Source organism: Budorcas taxicolor, chromosome 21 (genome assembly GCF_023091745.1).
Source record: "Budorcas taxicolor isolate Tak-1 chromosome 21, Takin1.1, whole genome shotgun sequence".
Lineage (NCBI taxonomy): Eukaryota > Metazoa > Chordata > Mammalia > Artiodactyla > Bovidae > Budorcas > Budorcas taxicolor.
Genome location: NC_068930.1, coordinates 7528341 through 7550825, shown reverse-complemented (window position 1 = coordinate 7550825; position 22485 = coordinate 7528341). Strand labels below are relative to the sequence as shown.

The following is a 22485-nucleotide window of genomic DNA, read 5'->3' as shown; positions in this document are numbered from 1 at the left end:
TTGTCATATGGTAAAAGTGGCAGTTCACGATCAGTGATTTAAAGACATGTTTTTCAGTTTTTCACTAGAGTCTTACATTAAGCTATATACTAAAAATTCAGGTAACACTAATAATTAAATATAACAACTTTTTAAATTGTGAAGGTTCGGTCAATACTTATAGGACTTTACTTTTCCACATCTCAGTGTCCTTGTCAGTAGAGTGGGTTTTTGTGAAGATAGAATGAGTTGATACATGAAACTACTTAGAATATGTTGTCAAACAGAGTTAGCACTCAAAACAAAATCAGGGAGAGCTATGTCATTCTGAAGATAGGAAAGGACTTCCAAGAAGGACACAAGAGGCAGATACCACAAAAGGAAATGCTGATAGATTTGACAATAGGAGACTGAAGACACTGCACGTGGAAAAAAGCACAAGAAATTGCAGTGAAAGCATTACTAATGAAATCTGGAATAAAAACTACATACAAAACCAGATTAATATCCCTAATATATTCTATATGTGATTATATAAATTTTACATTGTATAAATGCAATAAATATAACTGGCAGATAGCATGGTACTTTAAAAAACTTAAAGGATAAAAATGTTATCAAAATTGTACAAAAACTTTTATAAAAATTAACTGACAGAAAAAGCAATTCACAGGAATATGTGAATATCAAAAACAAGTAAAAAATATATTAAGCTTTATCAATAATCAAAGCAATACCAATAGGAATAGTTTGTAGTTGTTTGTATATTCAACTATCCAACTAAATGCAGGGAGAGCAATGAGTGACTCACACTGCTAACAAAACTGGTGAAATGTGATTTGGAAAAAAAAACAAACATGCAATTCTTTGGCCCAGGCATTCTGCTTCTAGGAATTAATACTAAGAAAATAGTCACAAGTATGTACAAAATGGTAGTGACAAAAATATGTTTAAAAGTGAAAAGTTATGGATTAGCCCAGTGTCCAGCCAAGATCATCTGTGCATGCATCGGTCATGAACATATGATATAATCATCAAAATGATCCTACAAATTAATATTTTGACCACGAAGTGTATTCAGAACATAATTCTGAATTATGGAAATATGTATGCTATACACTAATCCCTGAAGTAGAAGTGATATTTTTCCCTTTATTTTCCAAATTTTCTAAGTTGAACATTTCTTTGTAAAGACATTTTTTAGGGAATACATGCATTACTCTTTGGTCTTCAATAGATGCATCTGTAAACAATAATATTTTTCAATTGTAGTTCACACAAAGTTCTCAGAAATATTTACACTTGCAATGTTATACGTACAGACGGGGCTTGTAGGCTTATCCTTTCATGAATCCATCTCGAGGAATCTGCATGTAATAACTACAAGAAAAGCAGAAAAAGCCATTGAAAACTGCCATGGAATCTGTATTACAGAACACTCCGATAAAGAATAATCTTTAAGGTGTGATTACATCAATCCATGACACTGGTAGGTGAGGCTGAAGACTGCTTGACAGTCACATTCATATCTTCTGCATACCTATCTTGTTTTTTAAAAGTCTTATTAAATTAACTATGTATATCATGTATAAAATCCTTATGAATAAGAACCATTTATCTAAAAATATTCTTCTACTACCTTCTGAGAAAATCTTTGCTACCGGAACTCACCGATGTTTTTTTCTTAGTGGTAGGTGGTTTTCTACAACTTGAATAGTAGTTGAGGGTAGCGTACTCCATCAGAGCAGCAAAGACAAATAAAAAGCACACAGTCACGAAAAGGTCCATGGCAGTCACGTAGGAAACTCGGGGCAAGGACTTCCTGGCTATGGTGCTGAGCGTGGTCATGGTCAGCACCGTGGTGATGCCTGCACAGGGGACACATACCAAGTTGTCAGAGAAGCCGAACAGAATCCCTCCATTCCACACGGTGGTTTATTTTTATGCGAATCCTCCTTGACGTTGTGTAAATGTAATAATACTTTTAATTGTAATGTATATATAATATTATAAGCAACATTTCCATAAGATGTTTTATTATAGTCTTCACAATAACATTAAAATATATGAATTAAGTTGATATCATCCCATTTATTCAGTAATTTTTGTATTGTTTGACATTTTGTCTTTTAAATACATTTTTAATGAAAGCGAGATTTGCAGTCCTCCATACTTTGTCTGCTCCTCGTCTCACACTTCTCTTCTGCCCACGTAAACTATTTCCTGTCTCCACTTCTTCTGTATGCAATTTGTAAACTCACTTTTTTTTGAAGACTCAGCAGAAACACCACTTTTTCTGAGGCAAATCACTTTATAGTACTCCAGGCAGAGCTGATGATACACACATCTTCACTATTCCTATACATTCTATGTGCCTCATTTTTTGCGTGATCACAGAGAATTGCTTATGTCTTTGTGGTCTGTCTCCCTGCATAGAATGTGCAATCTTTAAAAGCAAAACAGTATCTTGCTCATCCTTTATTGCCCATTACATAGCACCATGTCTAGCATTACAACTATTTCAATAAATGCTTTTTGTGAGTGCATTGATTCATTGGTTAATTAGTTAACTAATCACAGTATTAATCTGAATTTATTTCATATATGTTGGCCAACACTAAAGATTTAATCAAAGACTGTGGAGCAAATTTAAGAGATGTATATGTGATAGAAAGATCAGGTAGACATGACAGATGAATGCACATTAGTTCCCATCTTTGCACAAGCATCACAGTTCCTGTTTAGTGCCTCCCTGGTCTGTCAATCAGCAAGAAATTGTAGAATAAATCAAATAGAACAGCATGAACAGCGTGGTCAGGTGTACAGGATATTGAACTAGAAGTCAAAGCCTTCAGCCTTGCTCTGGGCTTTCTCAATATTTGGTCAGATAAAGCCACTTACTCTCTTTGAATCAGTTTCTTTAATCAATACAGTGAAAACAGAATGTCAGGCTCTCTTTATTGTAGGTGGGAAAGTTGTGATACATTTTGTAAAAATGCATTGTAAATTTGAAAAGTGTACACTGATGGGTAAATTTTTATGAAAAATATAGATTTTGTAATAAATGTTCAATTTAACATTTTCAAAAATGTGGTGACCATGCTATGTCTGAAGAATTTGTAGGTGGCTCAGATGGTAAGGTGTCTGCCCGCAATGTGGGAGACCCGGGTTTGATCCCTGGGTTGGGAAGATCTCCTGGAAAAGGAAACAGCAGCCCACTCCAGTATTCTTGCCTGGAAAACCCCACGAACAGAGGACACTGGTAGTCTACAGTCCACGGGGTCACAACAGTCGGACGCAACTGAGCAACTTTACTTTCACTTTCATTTTCAAGAAAATTGCATATTTTTACTAAATTTCTTCAAAAAATTTTAAAGTTGATTCTTTTTCTCTTTTCATTTTGGAGTAACAGTTGAAGTTGTGTTATACATCTCTATATTGTCCCACAGATCACTGAGGCTCTGTTCAGTTTAGTTCACTTCAGTTCAGTCACAGTCGTGTCCGACTCTTTGCAACCCCATGAACGCCAGGCCTCTCTGTCCACCACCAACTCCTGGAGTTCACTCAAACCCATGTCTATCGAGTAGGTGATGCCATCTAACCATCTCATCCTTTGTCATTCCCTTCTCCTCCTGCCCTCAGTCTTTCCCGACATCAGGGTCTTTTCAAATGAGTCAGCTCTTTGCATCAGGTGGCCAAAGTATTGGAGTTTCAGCTTCAGCATCAGTCCTTCCAATGAATACCCAGGAATGATCTCCTTTAGGATGAACTGGTTGGATCTCCTTGCAGTCCAAGGGACTCTCAAGAGTCCTCTCCAACACCATAGTTCAACAGCATCAGTTCTTCAGGGCTCAGCTTTCTTTATAGTCCAACTCTCACATCCACACATGACCACTGGAAAAATCATAGCTTTGACTAGATGGACCTTTGTTGACAAAGTAATGTCTCTGCTTTTTAATATGCTATCGAGTTTGGTCATAACTTTCCTTCCAAGGAATAAATGTTTTTTAATTTCATGGCTGCAATCACCATCTGCAGTGATTTTGGAGCCCAGAAAAATAAAGTCAGCCACTGTTTCCACTGTTTCCCCATCTATTTGCCATGAAATGAAGGGACCGGATGCCATCATCTTAGTTTTCTGCTTGTTGATTCTTTTAAATCATTTTTAAATTCATATCTTCTTCTAATTAGATAAACTTTATGTAATGATCAATTGTACATGATCTCTCCCATCCCCAGCATCTTCAATCTGCTCTTAAGCTCATTTAGTGATTATTTTCAATTTGACTACTGTACATTTTATTCCCTGGTGGCTCAGACAGTAAAGCGTCTGTCTACAATGCGGGAGGTCCGGGTTTGATCCCTGGGTTGGGAAGATCCCTTGGAGAAGGAAATGGCAATCCACTCCAGTACTATTGCCTGGAAAATCCCATGGACAGAGGAGCTTGGTAGGCTACAATCCATGGGGTCGCAAAGAGTCGGACATGACTGAGTGACTTCACTCACTCACATTTTATTCTAGAGCTTCATTTTTAAGAAATGTATTTGTTGATATTATCCATCTTGTCATTCACTAACATTGTATTTTCTTTTTAATCCTTGAACACTCTTATAATAGCTGCTTTAAAACCCATATCTGCTGATACAACATCGGAGTTGCATTTTAATGTTGAGTTTTTTTCTTGATCATGGATCACAATTATCTGCTTCTTAGAAAATCTAGTAATTTTTTACTGTATATACAATATTGTAGATGATACATGATGGACTATGTAATTTTTTTAAAAGAACATTGAATTCTTCCCTATAATAAATAGTTGATTTACTGGTGGTTTTGCTTGATTTGTCATGGCATGATTTGTTTCATTTAAAGGAAGTCTAGAGTATTCCTTTATTAAGCAGAGCCCTTCAGATGTCTCAATTAAATTTTCCAGTGTTGAGATTTCTCCACTCTTCTGGTCAGCAAATCTATTATCTGAAAGAATGGTATATTTCTAGTATCTCTGTCCTCAACACCATGATGGCTACTTTTTGATAGGACTTGCATAGTTTCAAGTTGTGCAGAAATATCACTCTGTTTTGAAGCTGATCTTTAAAGTTATACTCACTATGACCTCTGAATTTATCATTTGAGGTCATAACCTCAAGAATAGTTGCTAAATTTATATTATGCGTCTGTCAGCTGATTTATCATATATTTTCTATAAGAATGCAAAGCCAATATTGCTCAGAGGGTCAGTTCAGTTCAGTTCACTCAGTAGTGTCCAACTCTTTACAGCCCCATGGACTGCAGCACGCCAGGCCTCCTTGTCCATCACCAATTTCCAGATCTTTCTCAAACTCATGCCCATTGAGTTGGTGATGCCATCCATCCATCTCATCCTCTGTCATCCCCTTCTCCTCCTGCCTTCAATCTTTCCCAGCATCAGGGTCTTTTCCAGTGAGTCAGCTCTTTGCATCAGGTGGCCAAAGTAGGAGCTTCAGCTTCAGCATCAATCCTTCCAATGAATATTCAGGACTGATTTCCTTTAGGATTGACCGGTTTGGTCTTGCAGCCCAAGGGACTCTCAAGAGTCTTCTCCAACACCACAGCTCAAAAGCATAAATTTCTTGGAGCTCAACTTTCTTTTTAGTTCAACTCTCACGTCCATACATGACTTCTGGAAAAACTATAGCTTTGACTAGACGGACTTTTGTTGGCTAAGTAATGTCTCTGCTTTTTAATATGCTGTCTCAGTTGGTCATAGCTTTTCTTCCAAGGATAAAGTATCTTTTAATTTCATGGCTGCAGTTACCATCTGTAGTACTTTTGGAGCCCAAGAAAAGAAAGTCTATCACCGTTTCCATTGTTTCCCCATCTATTTGCAATGAAGTGATGGGACCCAGTGCCATGATATTCTTTTTTTGAATGTTGCATTTTAAGCCAACTTTTCCACTCTCCTCTTTCACTTTCATCAAGAGGCTCTTTAGTTCCTCTTTGCTTTCTGTCATAAGGGTGGTGTTATCTGCATATCTGAGGCTATTGACGTTTCTCCTCGCAGTCTTGATCCCAGCTTGTGCTTCATCCAGCCTGGCATTTCTCATGATGTACTCTGCATAGAAGTTAAATAAGCAAGGTGACAATATACAGCCTTGACATACTCTTTTCCCAATTTGCAATCAGTCCTTTGTTCCATGTCTGGTTCTAACTGTTTTTTCTTGAACTGCATACAGATTTCTCAGGAGGCAGGTAAGGTGGTCTGGTAGTCTCATCTCTTTAAGAATTTTCCACAGGACAGAGGATATTAAAGACTAATTTACCTTATTCAAAAATTACTGTTCTGTTAAACAAACAAGAATTAAAAAACCAACAGAAGCGGTGCAATGTAATATACAAAATTTTGCAGTTTTTAAATATTGAGGTAGCTTGATTTCCAAAGAAATTGTGAGAATGCTGGTGGAAAGAACTATATATCATACATTATTAACAAGTAAAAATATAGAAAGTTAGGCAAATTCCTACCATAAAGAAAAACTGATATAAAACATGCACTACAGTTCTAAAACCACTGAAATTTAATGTTTTATTAAGAGAACTTTGGGTACCAGAGAAAAATTTATGAAAAGACTTTGAGCTTTAATGTGTAAATTATAGCTGAAAAGAATAATCATTTTCTTGCTTGCTGGTAAATTTGCTCTAAATAAGCAGCACTTCTTTTATTGAAAGATTGTTTTACTTATTTGGTCATCAATCCTCAAAGGTTCTATTTCCATACACTGTTCTATTTCCATTCACTGACATAATGAGACTTTTGAGTGTGGCAGGTTTCAGAACATGACTACATTTTTAATGACATCATCTGTAGAGCACAGTACAGAATGATGCAATTGATTTATTCTGAGTACCTAACCTCAACTTAAGTGGTACACAGGGAATTCTATTGTCAGGAAGAAAAATCTAACTCATCTACTTAAAAATAAATACAATTATCAAGTAGCCCTCAAATTAGATCAGTTACATTTGAACTGAGTCTTTTTCATTAAAAGTATTTTTATGAATATAGTTATATTTTAAAATTACACAAAATGGTAGGAGACTTTTTTTGAAACTCACCTAATGCTGTTCTTGCTGGTGTAGCGTCTTTTTTGATCCAGAATGATACCCAGGATAAAACCACAGTCAGTATACAAGGAATATATGTTTGAATAGTGAAGTATCCCATTCTTCTACTCAATTCAAAATATATAGTCATGACAACATAGTCACCTGTAATGAAGTATTGCCAAAATTAACTCAAATTTCTTGTGTTAAAATAATTCAAGTAAATAATTTATAACTTATTTTGTTAAATGAATGACTTGATAAAAGTATTCAAGTACAACATTTATCAAATTGGGGAAAGAGTCAGAATTCTGGTGCTCTGAAATTTAATTTTTATTATATCCATGGCTGTGTGAAGTATTTTACTGTAAAAGACACAAAAAGATACATATTACTTGATATGTGGATAGACATGCACATTTATTCTATGCCATTATTCTACACCATTTATTCAGGCCATTACTCAATGAGCTATTATCACTTCTGTCTAGCTGTATGTTACATGTTTAAAACCAAGGATAAGAAAAAACTCATCCCTCAAGTAACTCCATCCTCAGTTTGCTTTTTCAATAGTAATAGACCTATACATAAACTTTTATATCTAAACTTCGGCAACAAATTTATATTTACATTTTTGTAGTATGAATTTAAGCTTATCAATCACTTACTATAATGTTTTACATAATATTTTAATATTTATCTTATCCTTTCATAATTACTCAGAAAACAAACAGAAGCAATCATTTTATGGACACTACTTCCTCTTTACTAATGCAAAGCCACACATAGAAGAGTTGGGATTAATAGAGATGTTACTGGAAATCTCATAAGAGTCCATGAGGGACTGTGAGGGTGTGCATGCCTAATACATTGTTTATTTTATTCCAAAGTCACCTCTACCCATGTCTTTTCTAGGTGATCTTCTGCAGAACTGTGTCTCTCCCCTTCCTCCCGTTTGACCTCCATCCTTCAACCTGCTGGATTCAATCTTCTGGCACCTGAAATTCACGATGACTAGAAATAAGCTGTTATCGCTATCACACCAATACCTTCTCTTAGTTTAGGTCCTCCTTTCATTTATTCAAGGTGGGAACCTAGACAACCATTTCTGATTCATTTTCCCTTCTTCAACTTCTATATTTTCCCCAATTCCTCTTCCTATCTGGCCCATGTACTATTTACCAAAGCCCTTGGCTTGTCTCATAACAACCTTCAGTACTCTGGATCATCCTGTCACCAAAAGGATCTTTCCAGAACACAGCATCTTGTTTCTCCTGTACAACTGTCAAAACTTTGTAATGGAGAGAATAAGATGGTGGAGGAGTAGGGGGACATGGAGTGCATCTCTCTTCATGGATACATTAGGAATACACCTTCAGACACAGAAGTGCTTGCAGAACACCAGTTGAGAGTGGGCAGGAGCTCCTGACCATTGGAAAATAATATATAGAGCCACATAAAACTCAGTAGAATGAAGGAAGTAGGGAGAAAAAGAGAAGCGTTAGTAGCACTGGACCTGCCCCTGGCAGGTGGGGGAACTGAGCAGGGGTTCGACCTCCACACTGGGGCAATTGTTTGGGACAGAGGAGAGATAGTTGAGGCTGAGAGTGAAGCAGCTGATCTGCGACAGTCTAAATGGAGTGAGAATCACACAGACAATCCTTGCCACAGCCATATATACCCCAGTCGAGGACGTGGGTCCCTTAGAAGGCATAGCAGCTGGGAGGTGGAGTGCAGGGATTGTGGAGGAATCCAGGGTGAGGTCTGCTGTTGATGGTGGGGAGATGGGTGGAGGGGACATGCGGGAAGAGATTGTGGCAGGAAATGCCTGTGGAGGAAAGCCAGGCCGCCTTGGAGGCAAGGCTGAGTCTGTAGGAGTGGGGCCATCACTTTAGCCCCTCTCTCCCACAGGCCAGCACCGGCAGCTGAACAACAGAGAGACTGGCCCTTCGAGCACCTGACAGCGCTGAGCAACAGAGAAGGACCCAAGTCAGGGGAGCCCTCTAAAGGCCTGAATGGGTGGGGCAATGGAGGAGGACTAGCTGAAGATCACCAGCTACCAGAGGCTAGAAGAAGACTCTGATAGGGCCATAGCTCCTGTAGTTGAAGCCATCTGTGTCCCTGCACACTTGGCGCTGCTGTGCCATCTTCATGCTCAGTCCTCTCTGGGGCAGAGCTGCCACAGACTAGAAAAAGCCCTAATAACACCATGTCTCCTGTGACAATAGACATCAGTGCTCCTGCATAGCCAGCATTGCCAGGGTCCCTGTGATCCAAGCAACCGCGCCACCTCCATGCATGATCCCTACTGGGAAAGAACTGCCAGAAGCTAGAAAGAGTCCTGCATCTATGCAAATGGGGTCACTTTGCTCGCGTCCAACTCTTTAAGACCCCGTGGACTGCGGTCTGCAGGCTTTTCTGCCCAGGAGATTCTCCTGGCAGGAATACTGGAGTGGGTTGCCATACCCTTCTAGAGCACGATATTTCCTGCTACCAGGTCCTTTGAGTACCTGGTGCTGCCAGGGCCCCTGTGAACTAAGCAGCTGTGCCACCTCCACAGCTGGCCCTCACTGGCGCAGAACCAAGCACTCCAGGGCAGCCTCAGGAGCAAACCCTTCTTGATGACCCACATCCAAAGGTAGAGATAAAGCTACAGTTGAAACCCAGGGGCAGTGTGGCTGAGGAAGAAGACCCAAACCTTCCCACCCACTGTACAAAGTAGATTAGATCCACACAATCAACTAGGAAGACTGTGTTTATGGAATATGTAAAAGGACAATGAGAGTTCTCACAAAAGAAAATGCACTAGTTCTGACACCTGTGGTCAATGAAGGCAAGAACACACAGGAATAATACCAGATTAGAGTCTGAGCAGATCTCACAGCAGGTCCAGACACCAGCCCAGTATTGAAGGGCATCCTAGGGAGGTGAGGTGGACGGTGACTCCCAGTGAGGGAATGGATGCTGACAGCAGAGACTCAAGAAAAACATTTCTTATATTTTGACTTGTTCTGTAGTTGCTTCTGGATGTTCCCCCACCCGCTTTTCACTCTTTTGTTGTAGTTGATGGTTTTTTACTAGTACTATTAAATCTATTTAAACTTTAGAGAATTTTTTAAAATCACAGTTTTTATTTCTGTTATATACTGCCTCTGCATTGGCCTTTTGCAGTTCTGTGGGGTTTTCCTTTTTTTTTTTTAGTTTTTGTTCTCTCTTTTTAAAAAATTTAAAAATTTATTGTTAGTTTTTTCTACATTTATTCCTTTGTTTGCTTTTCCTACTGTTTTTCCCCCCATTGTAGTTAATCTTTACTGTATATAAATCTTCTTTATCTACTTCTGCTTAACTCTGCATTTATATTTTTGTTTCTTTTTCTCACCATATTTGTCAGTTCATTTTGTTTGTATTGTTTTATTCCCCAGTTGGCACCTTGCTTTAGTTCTGTTTTCCAGTTTGCACTTTAGTTAGTTTTATTCTTAATTGGTGGATATCACTTTTGATTTCCTTTGTTTGCAAGGTCAATCCACTATATTTATTTATCATTTTGGACTTTTGGTTTTGCTTATGGGTGTGTATACATATATGTGTGTATATTCCATTATTTTAGTTATTAGTTACCTGATTTTGTAATTGCCATTTATCTGGGATGCATCTTCTGTTTCTCACTTTTGGGTGTTTGTTTTAATACCATTTAATGCCCTAACAAACCACCTGTGGAATCTCTGTTCCTGGCCAGAGCCGAGGCCCTGAGACCTTGGAGTGGGTGTGCTGACTCCAAGTCCCTAGATTACCAGAGAACTCCTAACCCTAGGGAATATCAAATAGTGAGAACACCCACAAAGGCAACCATCTGTGTGCAAGACCTGGCACCACCCAATTGCCAGTAGCACCCTGCGCAGGATGCCTCATTCAAACAACAAACAAGACAAAAATACAAACCCAATCATTAGCAGACAGGATTATCGCCTCACTCAGTCATGCCCATCAGAGGGGAAAAAACTCACCTCCTCCAACAGGAACACAAGCACAAGTCACAGCCTACCTGAAACTTACACAAACCACTGGACCAACCTGATGAGGGCAGAAACCAAAAGGAAGAAAGAATTCAACATCAAAGCCTGGGAAAAGGAGGCCTCAAACACAATAAGTTAAAAATAAATAAATAAATAATGAAAGAGTAGAGAAATAATGTGCAAATGAAGGAACAATCTAGGAACATGCAAGTTCAAATAAATAAAGAGGAAATAGGCAGACTACCTGAAAAAGAATTCAGAATAATCATAGTAAAGATGATCCAAAACCTCAAAAAATAAAATGGAGAAAATGCAAGTATCAATTAACAAAGACCTATTAAATTAAAGAATAAACATACGGAGACAAACAGCACAATTACTGAAATAAAAAATACTCTTGAAGGAATAACTAGCAGAATACCTGAGGCAGAAGAATAGAAAAGTGAGCTGGATGATAGAATGGTGAAAATAACCGCTGAAGAGCAGAATAAAGTAAAAAGAATGAAAAGAACTGAGGATAGTCTCAGAGACCTCTGGGACAATATTAAATGCATCAACAATCAAATTATAGGGATCCCAGTAGAAGAAGAGAAAAAGAAAGGGTATGAGAAAATTTTTGAAGAGATTATAGTTGAAAATTTCCCCAAATTGGGAAAGGAAATAGTCAATCAAGCCCAAGGAGCATAAAGTATTCCATACAGGATAAACCCAAAGAGAAACACACCAAGACATATACTAATAAAACTAACAAAAATTAAACACAAAGAATACTAAAAGCAACAAGAGAAAAATAACAAGTAACATACATAGGAAACCCCATACATTTAACAGCTGATCTGTTGGCAGAAACTCTTCAGGCCAGAAGGGAATGTCAGGATATATTTAAAGTACTGAATGGGAAAAAAAATCTGTAACCAAGATTATTCTACCTGGTAAGAAGCTCATTCAAAATTGATGAAGAAATCAAAAGCTTTACAGACAAGCAAAAGTTAAGGGAATTTAGTACCACAAAATGAGCTTTACAACAAATGTTCAAGGGACTTATATAGTCAGAAAATACAAGCGAAGAAAAAGATCTACAAAAATGAACCCCAAACAATTAAGAAAATGGCAATAGGAACATATATATCAATAATTACTTTAAATGTAAATGGATAAAGGTCAAAAGATACAGACTGGTTGAATGGATACAAAAAGAAAACCCACATGTATACTGTCTATAAGAAACTCACTTCAGACCTAAAGACACATATAGACTGCAAATGAGTGGATGGAAAAATATATTCCACTCAAATGGAAATCAAAAGAATGCTGGAGCAGTAATCCTCATATCATAAAAAATAGATCTTAATAAAATACATTACAAGAGATAAGGAAGGATACTATATAATGATCAAGGGATCAATCCAAGAGGAAGACATAGCAATAGATGTTGTAAATATCTATGCATGCAACATGCTGCTGCTGCTGCTGCTGCTGCTAAGTCACTTCAGTCGTGTCCGACTCTGTGTGACCCCATGGACGGCAGCTCACCAGGCTCCCCCGTCCCTGGGATTCTCCAGGCAAGAACACTGGAGTGGGTTGCCATTTCCTTCTCCAATGCATGAAAGTGAAAAGTGAAAGTGAAGTCGGTCAGTTGATGCACCCAACATAGGAGCACTTCAATACATAAGACAAACATTGACAGACAAAAGAGGAGAAACTGACAGTAACACAATAATAGTTGGAGACTTTAACATCCCACTTACACCAATGGTCAGATTATCAAAAAGAAAATTAAAAGGGAAACACAATCTTAAATGACACGTTAGACCAGATGGAGCTCATTGATGTCTTCGGGGCATTCCATTCAAATGCAGAAAAATGCACTTTCTTTTCAAGTGCACATGGAACATTCTCCAGGATAGACCACATCTTGGGTCATAAATCAAACCTCAGTAAATTTAAGAAAATTGAACTCATATCAAGCATCTTTTCTGACCACAACACTATGAAACTAGACATCAATTACAAGAAAATAACTATAAAAAACGCAGACACATAGAGATAAACAATATGTTTCTATATAATGAGCAGGTTACTGAAGAAATCAGAAGGGAAATAAAAAAAATTCCTAGAAACAAATGACAATGAAAATGCAACAATTCAAAACCTATGGGATGTAGCAAAAGCTGTTCTAAGAGGGAAGTTTATAGCAATGCAATCTTAACTAAAGAAACAAGAAAATCATTGAATAGAAAATCTAACTTTAAACTAAAACAACTAGAAAAAGAAGAAGAACAAAAACCCCAAGGTCAGTAGAAGGAAAGATATCATAAGGATCAGAACAGAAATAAATGAAAATGAAATGAAGGAAACAATAGTAAAGATTAATAAACTAAAAGCTGGTTCTTTGAGAAGATAAACAAAATTGACAAACCTTTAACCAGACTCATCAGGAAAAAAAAAGAGAGAAGAACCAAACCAACAAAATTAGAAATGAAAAAGGAGAGGTTACCACAGACAGTGAAGAAATATAAAGGATTATAAAAGACTATCATAAGCAACTATATGGAAATAAAATGGACAACCTGAAAGAAATGGACAGATTCCTAGAAAAGTTCAATTTTTTAAGACTGAACCAAGAAGAAATAGAAATTATGGACAACCCAATTTCAAGCACTGAAATTGAAACTGTGATCAAAATTCTTCCCCAAAACAAAAGCCCAGGGCCAGATGGCTTCACAGGTGAATTCTCTCAAATATTTAGAGAAAACCTAATGCCTATCCTTCTAAAACTCTTTCAAAACATTACAGGGGAATAAACACTTCCAAACTCATTCTAAGAGGCCACGATCACCCTGATACCAAAACCAGGCAAAGACAACACAATAAATGAAAATTACAAGCCAATATCACTGATGAACATAGGTACAAAAATCCTCAACAAAGTTCTAGCAAACAGAATTCAACAAACACTGAAAAGCTCATACACCATGATCAAATTGGGTTTATTCCATGGATGAAAAGATTCTTCAATATATGCAAATCAATCAGTGTGATACACCATATTAACAAATTAAAAGATGAAAACCATAATGCAATCTCAATAGATGCAGAAAAAGCCTTTGACAAAACTCAGCACATACTTATGATTAAAATTAAAAAAAAAAAAAGGGCCTAGAAAGAACCTACCTCAAAATAGTAAAGGCCATATATGATAAACCCACAGTAAACATTATTCTCAATGGTGAAAAACTGAAATCATTCCCCAGCAGGAACAAGACAAGGGTGTCCACTCTCACCACTATTATTCAATGTAGTTTTGGAAGTCCTAGCTACAGCAATCAGAGAAGAAAAAGAAATACAAGGAATCCAGATTAGAAAAGAAGTAAAGTAGTCACTGTTAGCAGATGACATGATACTATACATAGAAAACCCTAAAGATACTATCAGAAAATTACTAGAGCCAGTCAGTGAATTTAGCAGTCACAGAATACAAAACCAATACACAGAAATCATTTGCATACCCATATACTAACAGTGAAAAATCAGGAAGAGAAATTAAGGAAGCAATCCCATTCATCATTGCAACAAAAAGAATAAAATACCTAGGGATAAACCTACATAAGGAGACAAAAGAATGGTATGTAGAAAATTATAAGACACTGATGAAAGAAATAAAAGATGACATAAACAGATGGAGAGATATTTCATGTTCCTATGTAGGAAGGATCCATATGTGAAAATGACTATACTACCAAATGCAATCTGCAGATTCAATGCAATGCCCATCAAATTACTAATGGTATTTTTCACAGAACTAGAACAAAACATTTCTCAATTCATATAGAAACACAAAAGACTCTGAATAACCAAAGCAGTCTTGGGAAAGAAGAGTGGAGCTGGAGGAATCAAGCTTCCTGACTTCAGATAATACTACAAAGCTATAGTCATCAAGACAGAATGGTACTGGCACAAAAACAGAAATATAGACCAATGGAACAAGATTAAAATCCCAAAAATAAACCCATGCACCTATGGGTACCTTATTTTTCACAAAGGAATCAGGAATATACAATAGGGCAAAGATAGCCTCTTCAATATGTGGTGCTGGTAAAACTAGACAGCTGCATGCAAAAGAATTAAATTAGAACAGTTCCTAACACCATATACAAAGATAAACTCAGAATAGATTACAGACCTAAATATAAGACCCAAAACTATAAAACTCTAGAGGAAGACATAGGTGGAACATTCTCTGACATAAATCACAGCCAGGTCCTCTATGACCCACCTCCCAGAGAAATGGAAATAAAAATGAAAATAAACAAATGGAACCTAATTAAACTTAAAAGCTTTTGCACAATGAAGGAAACTAAGCAAGGTGAAAAGGCAGCCTTCAGAATGGGAGGAAATAATAGCAAATGAAACAACTGACAAAGAATTAATCTCCAAAATATAGAAGCAACTCATGTAGCTCAATATCGGTTAACAACTGAATCAATAAGTGGATCAAAGAACTAAACAGACACTTCGCCAAAGAAGACATACAGATGGCTAACAAACACATGAAAAGATGCTCAACATAGTTCATTATTAGAAAAATACAAATCAAAACTATAGCAAGATATCACCCCACACCAAACAGAATGGCCAACATTAAAAAGTCTACAAACAATAAATGCTGGAGAGGGTGTGGGGAAAGCAAACCCTCTTGGAGTGTTCGTTAGAATGTAAATTGATACAGACACTATGGAAGACAGTATGGAGATTCCTTAAAAAACTAGGAATAAAACCACCGTATGACCCAACAATCCTACTACTAGGCATATACCTGAGGAAATATAAATTGAAAAAGATACATGACCCCCAATGTTCATTGCAGCACAATTTGCAATAGTTAGAACATGGAAGCCACCTGGATGTCCATCGGCAGGTGAATGGATAAAGAAGCTGTGGTACATATATACAATGAAATATTACTCAGCCATAAAAAGGGATGCATTTGAGTCTACATTCTAATGAGGTGGATGAATGGATAGCCTATTATACGCAGTGAAGTAAGTCAGAAAGAGAAAGATAAATATCATGTATTAACACATATATTTGGAAACTAGAAAGATTGTACCAGTGCATTTATTTGCAGGGCAGCAATGGAGAAACAGACGTAGAGAACAGACTTATGGACATGGGGCACGGGGAGGAAGGAGAGGGTAGATACATGGAGAGAGTAACATAGAAACTTACATTACCATAAGTAAAATAGATAGCCAATGGAAATTTGCTGTATGACTCAGGGAACTCAAAATGGGGCTCTGCAACAACCTAGAGTGGTTGTTACAGAGGAAGTAACAACCCTCCCTAGATGGGAGGGAGTTGGGAGGGAGGCTTAAGAAGGAGGGGACATATGTATACCTATGACTGATTTATGTTGATATTTGGTAGAAAACAACAAAATTCTGTTAAGCAATTATCTTTTGATTAAAAAAATAAATAAAGAAAAATTTTTAAAAGGGAAAAACACTTTATTATGGTCTTTCTGGGGCCCAGGGTAAGCTACCCCAAAATATGTCTCAATAGCATAGTGATTTTTTTGAATTAAAGTTACTTAAGAAATGACCAATGCAAGAGATATATACTCTGACCCTCCTATTTGTCTCCAGAAGTAGGAAAACAATCTCTCATGTGAAAGGTGTACTTCCCATGTCTAGGCAGCCTGTATAAACAAACCTTTTCCCTTCTTTAATTGATTTCTCACTAATTAAGCACTCAAAACCCAAGTTCTTTATCCTATTAATTCCTCACAGATGTACTGTTCTTTTTGGTCTAAAAAGTATAAAAGCTACATTTTGGGGCACTTCTTAGGTCCCATTTCTATGAGACCTCCTTGTGTATGAATCAAATTTTGCTTCTATTTCTCTTGTTAATCTGTATCATGTCAACTTTATCATTAATATTAGTCCAGCCATAAGAACTAAAGAGGGGTGGAGGGTGGGGGGAATTTCCCTCACTCCAATAGTCTGCATCATTCTGAATGAAACGCCCCCTTGTCCCTGTATTCTTTGCACTTCCCCAGGTCCTCAGATTTGCCAAGATCCTTCCCCAATGGTTGCTGCATATCTTCTTTTCTGTGTAGAATGTGCTTCCTTTTACCTGCATCCAAATAGTTCACACTCAACTTTGAAGCTCAGCTTAGAAATCATTTAGTCCACCAGGAGCACTCTCTAATTGTTTCTAACTATGATTAATTTATTTCTATAATTCTAATAAAATACTAGACTCAAAACCAATAAACTAGTTGAGTTTTAGAATATATGCCTTGTTTATCAATGTTACTTGATAAGCAATCAGCTGGCATCTGTTTAAAAAAAGAAGACTTTCATGGTTGCAAAGAGTTGGACATGACTGAGCGACTGAACACCACACGTGCAGTTTCTCAGATAAGGCCAGATCCATTCCTAGTTTTATTTGTCATTAGTTCTAGGACTGGTGACTGAAAAAGAAATGTTTCTTCTATGAAAAATGTCCCAAAGTCCCATTTTTACTTAAAATATTCACAAGCAGACTATATGAAGCTCATATAAAATTATGCCTTTCAACAAATTAGAATATTTTTTGCAAAATATGGTGTTCTGTTGTAGCAATATTCAGGATGGCCAGTAGAAATACCAACTTGGAGATTATTTCCCAAGAAACATTAAAAATTTTTAGCAAATTATTATTTCAGTACAAAGAAAGCAGAATGATTAACCTGAAGCAATAAAAAACACAAACATATTTTTCTAAGTAATATAAAGGTCAAGTTATATCATTTCCTGAGGAAATATTATTATTTATGTGTGATATTTAAAGGTCTATCAATATTTACATAAAATTTCAATAAAAACTGAGCAGAAAATAGAAAAGCAAAACATAATAAAACACCCTAACAGTTATGAACACAATCTCAATGGAATATTCCACAAGTTGAATAATTTCTTCAACCACCATTGTAATTCCCTCAGTGAGAAAAACAGAGGGACAACTCCAGAGCAGATTCATTTTAACAAATTCATCTGCTTTGCACCAACCTGAGGTGAACAGGTTCCGCATATTCTGTGTTCAGAATACCCCTTTGCCTAACTCATGGGTCTGCCTGCATGTCCCACTGTCAGATGTGAAAGTGAGAAGGGGTTGTCAGGGCCACATTCTGAGGCTTGGTTCTATAACTCAGTTGGCTCTTGGTAAGGTTCTGGGACACAATATAAAAAGTGGTTCCAGAGAACCCCTGGCTCTGTTTCCAGCTTCCATGGGGAATGAATATCTGGAGAAGCAGTAGCAGGAGGAATTGTAGGTTCCAGCTTCACTGTCTCAGACAGGAACACCAATACAAAGCCAATGTGCCAGTCATCCCAAATAGGAAGGAAGAGGGCATAGGGCTCTCATTTTCAGAAACATCACATTTCTGTACATAATTTACTTGTCTAGGCTTAAGTTAAAACATATCTTCATAGAAGGCAAAACCATTTCCTTATTTCTGAAAACGTGTGCCTATAAAGTTCCTCAGGGATTCCCAGGTAGCTCAGTTGTAATGAATTCACCTGCCAGTGCAAGAGACACAGGAGATATGGGCTCAGTCCCTAGGTTGGGAAGATCCCCTGGATGAGAAAATGGCAACCCACTCCAGTATTCTCACCTGAAGAATCCCATGGGCAGAGGAGCATAGTGGGCTAAGTGCATAGGGTTGCAAAAAGTCAGACACGACTGTGTGATTGAACACTACACGTGCAGTTTCTCAGATAAGGTCAGCTGTATTCTTAGTTATATTTGTCATTCATTCTAGGACTGGTGACTGAAAAAGAAATGTTTCTTCTATGTGCTTCCCCTCTGCAAGTGTACACATACCAGCACACATGCACGTTAGGAACACACAGACACATACTCAGGGACCTGGCAAGCTCCAACTTGAGTATGAAGTCTCCTCTCCAAGTACATGCTTTTTAGAGGCCTTAATTCCTTCTCTGAGGTGTTTTAGCTGTTTACTCTGATAAATGTGCAGCCTTCGATATGCAATTCATGAACTAAATTGAAGAGATTTTGTTTTATTGTGATCAGACACTTGAGTTTCCAATTAACTCTTATGACAGATAACAGGGTTCAGTGATTATAGAATCCTTAGAGGTCACCAGAGTCTGCCATGCAATGTGTCTGATACCCATTTCCCAGGGGAAGATGGAATGGAAAAAGTTGGAGATGGAGTGAGAAGTTTCTCTGATTTGATTTATCAAGATAGACAAGTCATCTTGGGTCCGTGGAATTGTAAGAAGAATTTACTTTTTGCTAGTTGCTCATTTTTGTGATTTTTTTTTTTCCTGAACCAAGGTAAGGAAAAGCTATACTGAAGACTTTTTGGGAGAGCAGGTGAATTATTACTTTTTAGGACAACAGCATAGAACAGCCTGTTGATATTACTTATGAAATAAAAATTTGTTAAGCTAGTACTGTGTTCCATGAAATATAAAGATTAACAGCATACAGAATGTTCCCTGAAGGTTAAACAGTAGCTATATCTTCCATAATTTTCACTGTTCCAGAGAATACTATTATAAATCATTATTTACTCAGTGTCTTGGATATCCTCATTTCTTTATCTCTTCTCAGACACCAAAGACATACCTGGCAGACATACCCTAAAATGACTTTTAATTAGTCACACATATGTATAACTCTCTCCTCTTGAGAACCTGGGCAGAACATGTGATTTGGTTTTAGCATGGAGTTTGTAGATCTGTTAATTTCAAGTTTGATCCAAAGAAAGATTATTGTGGGTGGGCCTGACTTAATCAGAAGAAAATCCTTAAAAGAACTGAGTCTTTCATGATGAAAAATTCTTCTGGTCTTGAAGAAGTGAGCTGTCATTAGCTCTGCAGTTACAAACAATGAATTCTGCCAACAGTCTAATGAGTTTAGAAGTAAATTTTTCCCCAGTCAAGACTGCAGATGAAAATTAAGCTCAGGCTCAAACACAGCCTTATGAGCGCCTAGACAAAGGACTCAGGTAAGCCACACCCATACTCTTTACAGAAACTGTTGAATTATGTCTATTTTGTTGTAAGCCACAAAATTGCTGGTAATTTGTTACAAAGAAATGGAAAAATAAAGGAGAATGACATCAGCACAGTGGCCAAACCAAAGGTCCCTCAAACAAATTGCTCCCTTCAGTTCAGTTCAGTTCAGTTCAGTTGCTCAGTCATGTCTAACTCTTTGCAACCCCATTGACTGCAGCATGCCAGGCCTCCCTGTCCATCACCAACTTCCAGAGTTTACCTAAACTCATGTTCATTAAGTCGGTGATGCCATCCAACCATCTCATCCTCTGTCGTCCCTTCTCCTCTTGCCCTCAATCTTTCCCAGCATCAGGGACTTTTCAAATGAATCAGCTCTTTGCATCAGGTGGCCGAAGTATTGGAGTTTCAGCCTCAACATCAGTCCTTCCAGTGAACAACCAGGACTGATCTCCCTTAGGATGGACTGGTTGGATCTCCTTGCAGTCCAAGGGACTCTCAAGAGTCTTCTCCAACACCACAGTTCAAAAGCATCAATTCTTTGTTGCTTAGCTTTCTTGACAGTCCAACTCTCACATCCGTACGTGGCCACCGGAAAAAACATAGCTTTGACTAGATGGGTCTTTGTTGACAAAGTAGTGTCTCTGCTTTTTAATATACTGTCTAGGTTGGTCATAACTTTCCTTCCAAGGAGTAAGTGTCTTTTAATTTCATGGCTGCAGTCACCATCTGCAGTGATTTTGGAGCCCAGAAAAATAAAGTCAGCCACTGTTTCCATTGTTTCTCCATCTATTTTCCATGAAGTGATGGGACCTGATGCCATGATCTTAGTTTTCTGAATGTTGAGCTTGAAGCCAAATTTTTCACTCTCCTCTTTCACTTTTATCAAGAGGCTTTTTAGTTCCTCTTCACTTTCTGCCCTAAGGGTGGTGTCATCTGCATATCTGAGGTTATTGATGTTTCTCCCAGCAATCTTGATTCCAGCTTGTGCTTCATTCAGCCCAGCGTTTCTCATGAGGTACCCTGCATATAAGTTAAATTAGCGGGGTGACAGTATAAAGCCTTGATGTACTTCTTTTCCTATTTGGAACCAGTCTGTTCCATGTCCAGTTCTAACTGTTGCTTCCTGACCTGCATACAGATTTCTCAAGAGGCAGGTCAGGTGGTTTGGTATTCCCATCTTTTTCATTTATCCATGGATAAAATTGCCTTTGTGGGAGATGTGGTATTCAGCTAGGAGACTGAAAAAATGGTGCTGTAGAAGAATAGAGACCCAATGAGAAAACAGATTTATACCCAGATGACTGACTCATTGACTGCAGTCACAGCTACAGACCTAGAAACAACTCTGATTGTGTTAGAATTCAGCTACAGTCCTGTTTGACTTTGGTTCTGTCAGCAACACCATATGCCTAGGGACCCACAAGGAGTCATACCTACTGTATGTTGGCTAGTACAGAATTTGGTCCCAGCTGTGGGCCATGAAATGGCCCATGAATCAGCTCCTGCCCCTCTTAGCTGTGGTCAGGGAGCTCCTGAAAACACTGATTTAAACAATCACCTACAGATGAGAGAGATTTTGTCGGAATCCAGGAGTCTAGTGGAAAAGTTGCACTACTAGAGCAAACAAATCAAGATTAGACTTTACCCACATCATCTCTTCCCTGAAGGCAGTGCAGCTCTGAGCCAAGAGATTTTCTTCACCTGTGATTTCTCCCACAGAAGAAACTGAAAGCACATAAGTGAATGCCTGCTTTCCTAGTGTGAGAGATGCTGCTAATGAGACCCACTTCTCTCTTCCCTCACCCAGAGCACTGAATCCTGAGTGGCAACCTGAGGGGTGGTGAGCGCTTAGAGCTTGTAATGGACCTGAACAAAGGACAAAGATTCTACTAAGTGCTTCAGGGATTCAATCAGAAGGTGTGCCCACAAGTTACTGAGGGCGCCTCACCTGTGGATTTCCCCGAATGGCCTATAGGCACTTCCAGGACTCTACATGTGATATCCTCCTGCAACCTGGAGCTAGCTCCCTGTGTATGCTCCCAACAGTGGCAAGAGCAGGCTTTAGTAGATGGCTAGTGGACACATTGCAGAAAGCTGGCTCAAATGCAGGGCCTGAGAGAAACCACAAACATTCTTTTCAAACTCATTTTTCAAACAATTAAAAAATATATAAATTTATTTATTTTAATTGGAGGCTAATTACTTTACAATATTGTATTGGTTTTGCCATACATCAACATGAATCCGCCATGGGTGTACACGTGTTCCCCATCCTGGACCCCAGTATTTTCTGGTTTTCCCCTGTTTCTTTTTTTAATTGAAGTATGTTTTATGCACAGTATTATATGTTGCAGGTAACAGTTTAATGGTTCACAATTTTTAA

At 37.9% G+C, this 22485-nt stretch overlaps 1 protein-coding gene across 1 annotated transcript in view; it reads right to left on the bottom strand.

Moving 5' to 3' along the window:
• Positions 1–22485, bottom strand: part of GABRG3 (gamma-aminobutyric acid type A receptor subunit gamma3) — an 820406-nt gene that overhangs the window by 4283 nt on the left and 793638 nt on the right. Inside the window, exons 7-9 of the mRNA XM_052659706.1 lie at positions 7073–7225; positions 1651–1847; positions 1300–1359 (exon numbers count right to left, since the gene is read on the bottom strand). Coding sequence (XP_052515666.1) covers positions 1300–1359; positions 1651–1847; positions 7073–7225 — 410 coding nt within the window. The remainder of the gene's footprint in view (positions 1–1299; positions 1360–1650; positions 1848–7072; positions 7226–22485) is intronic.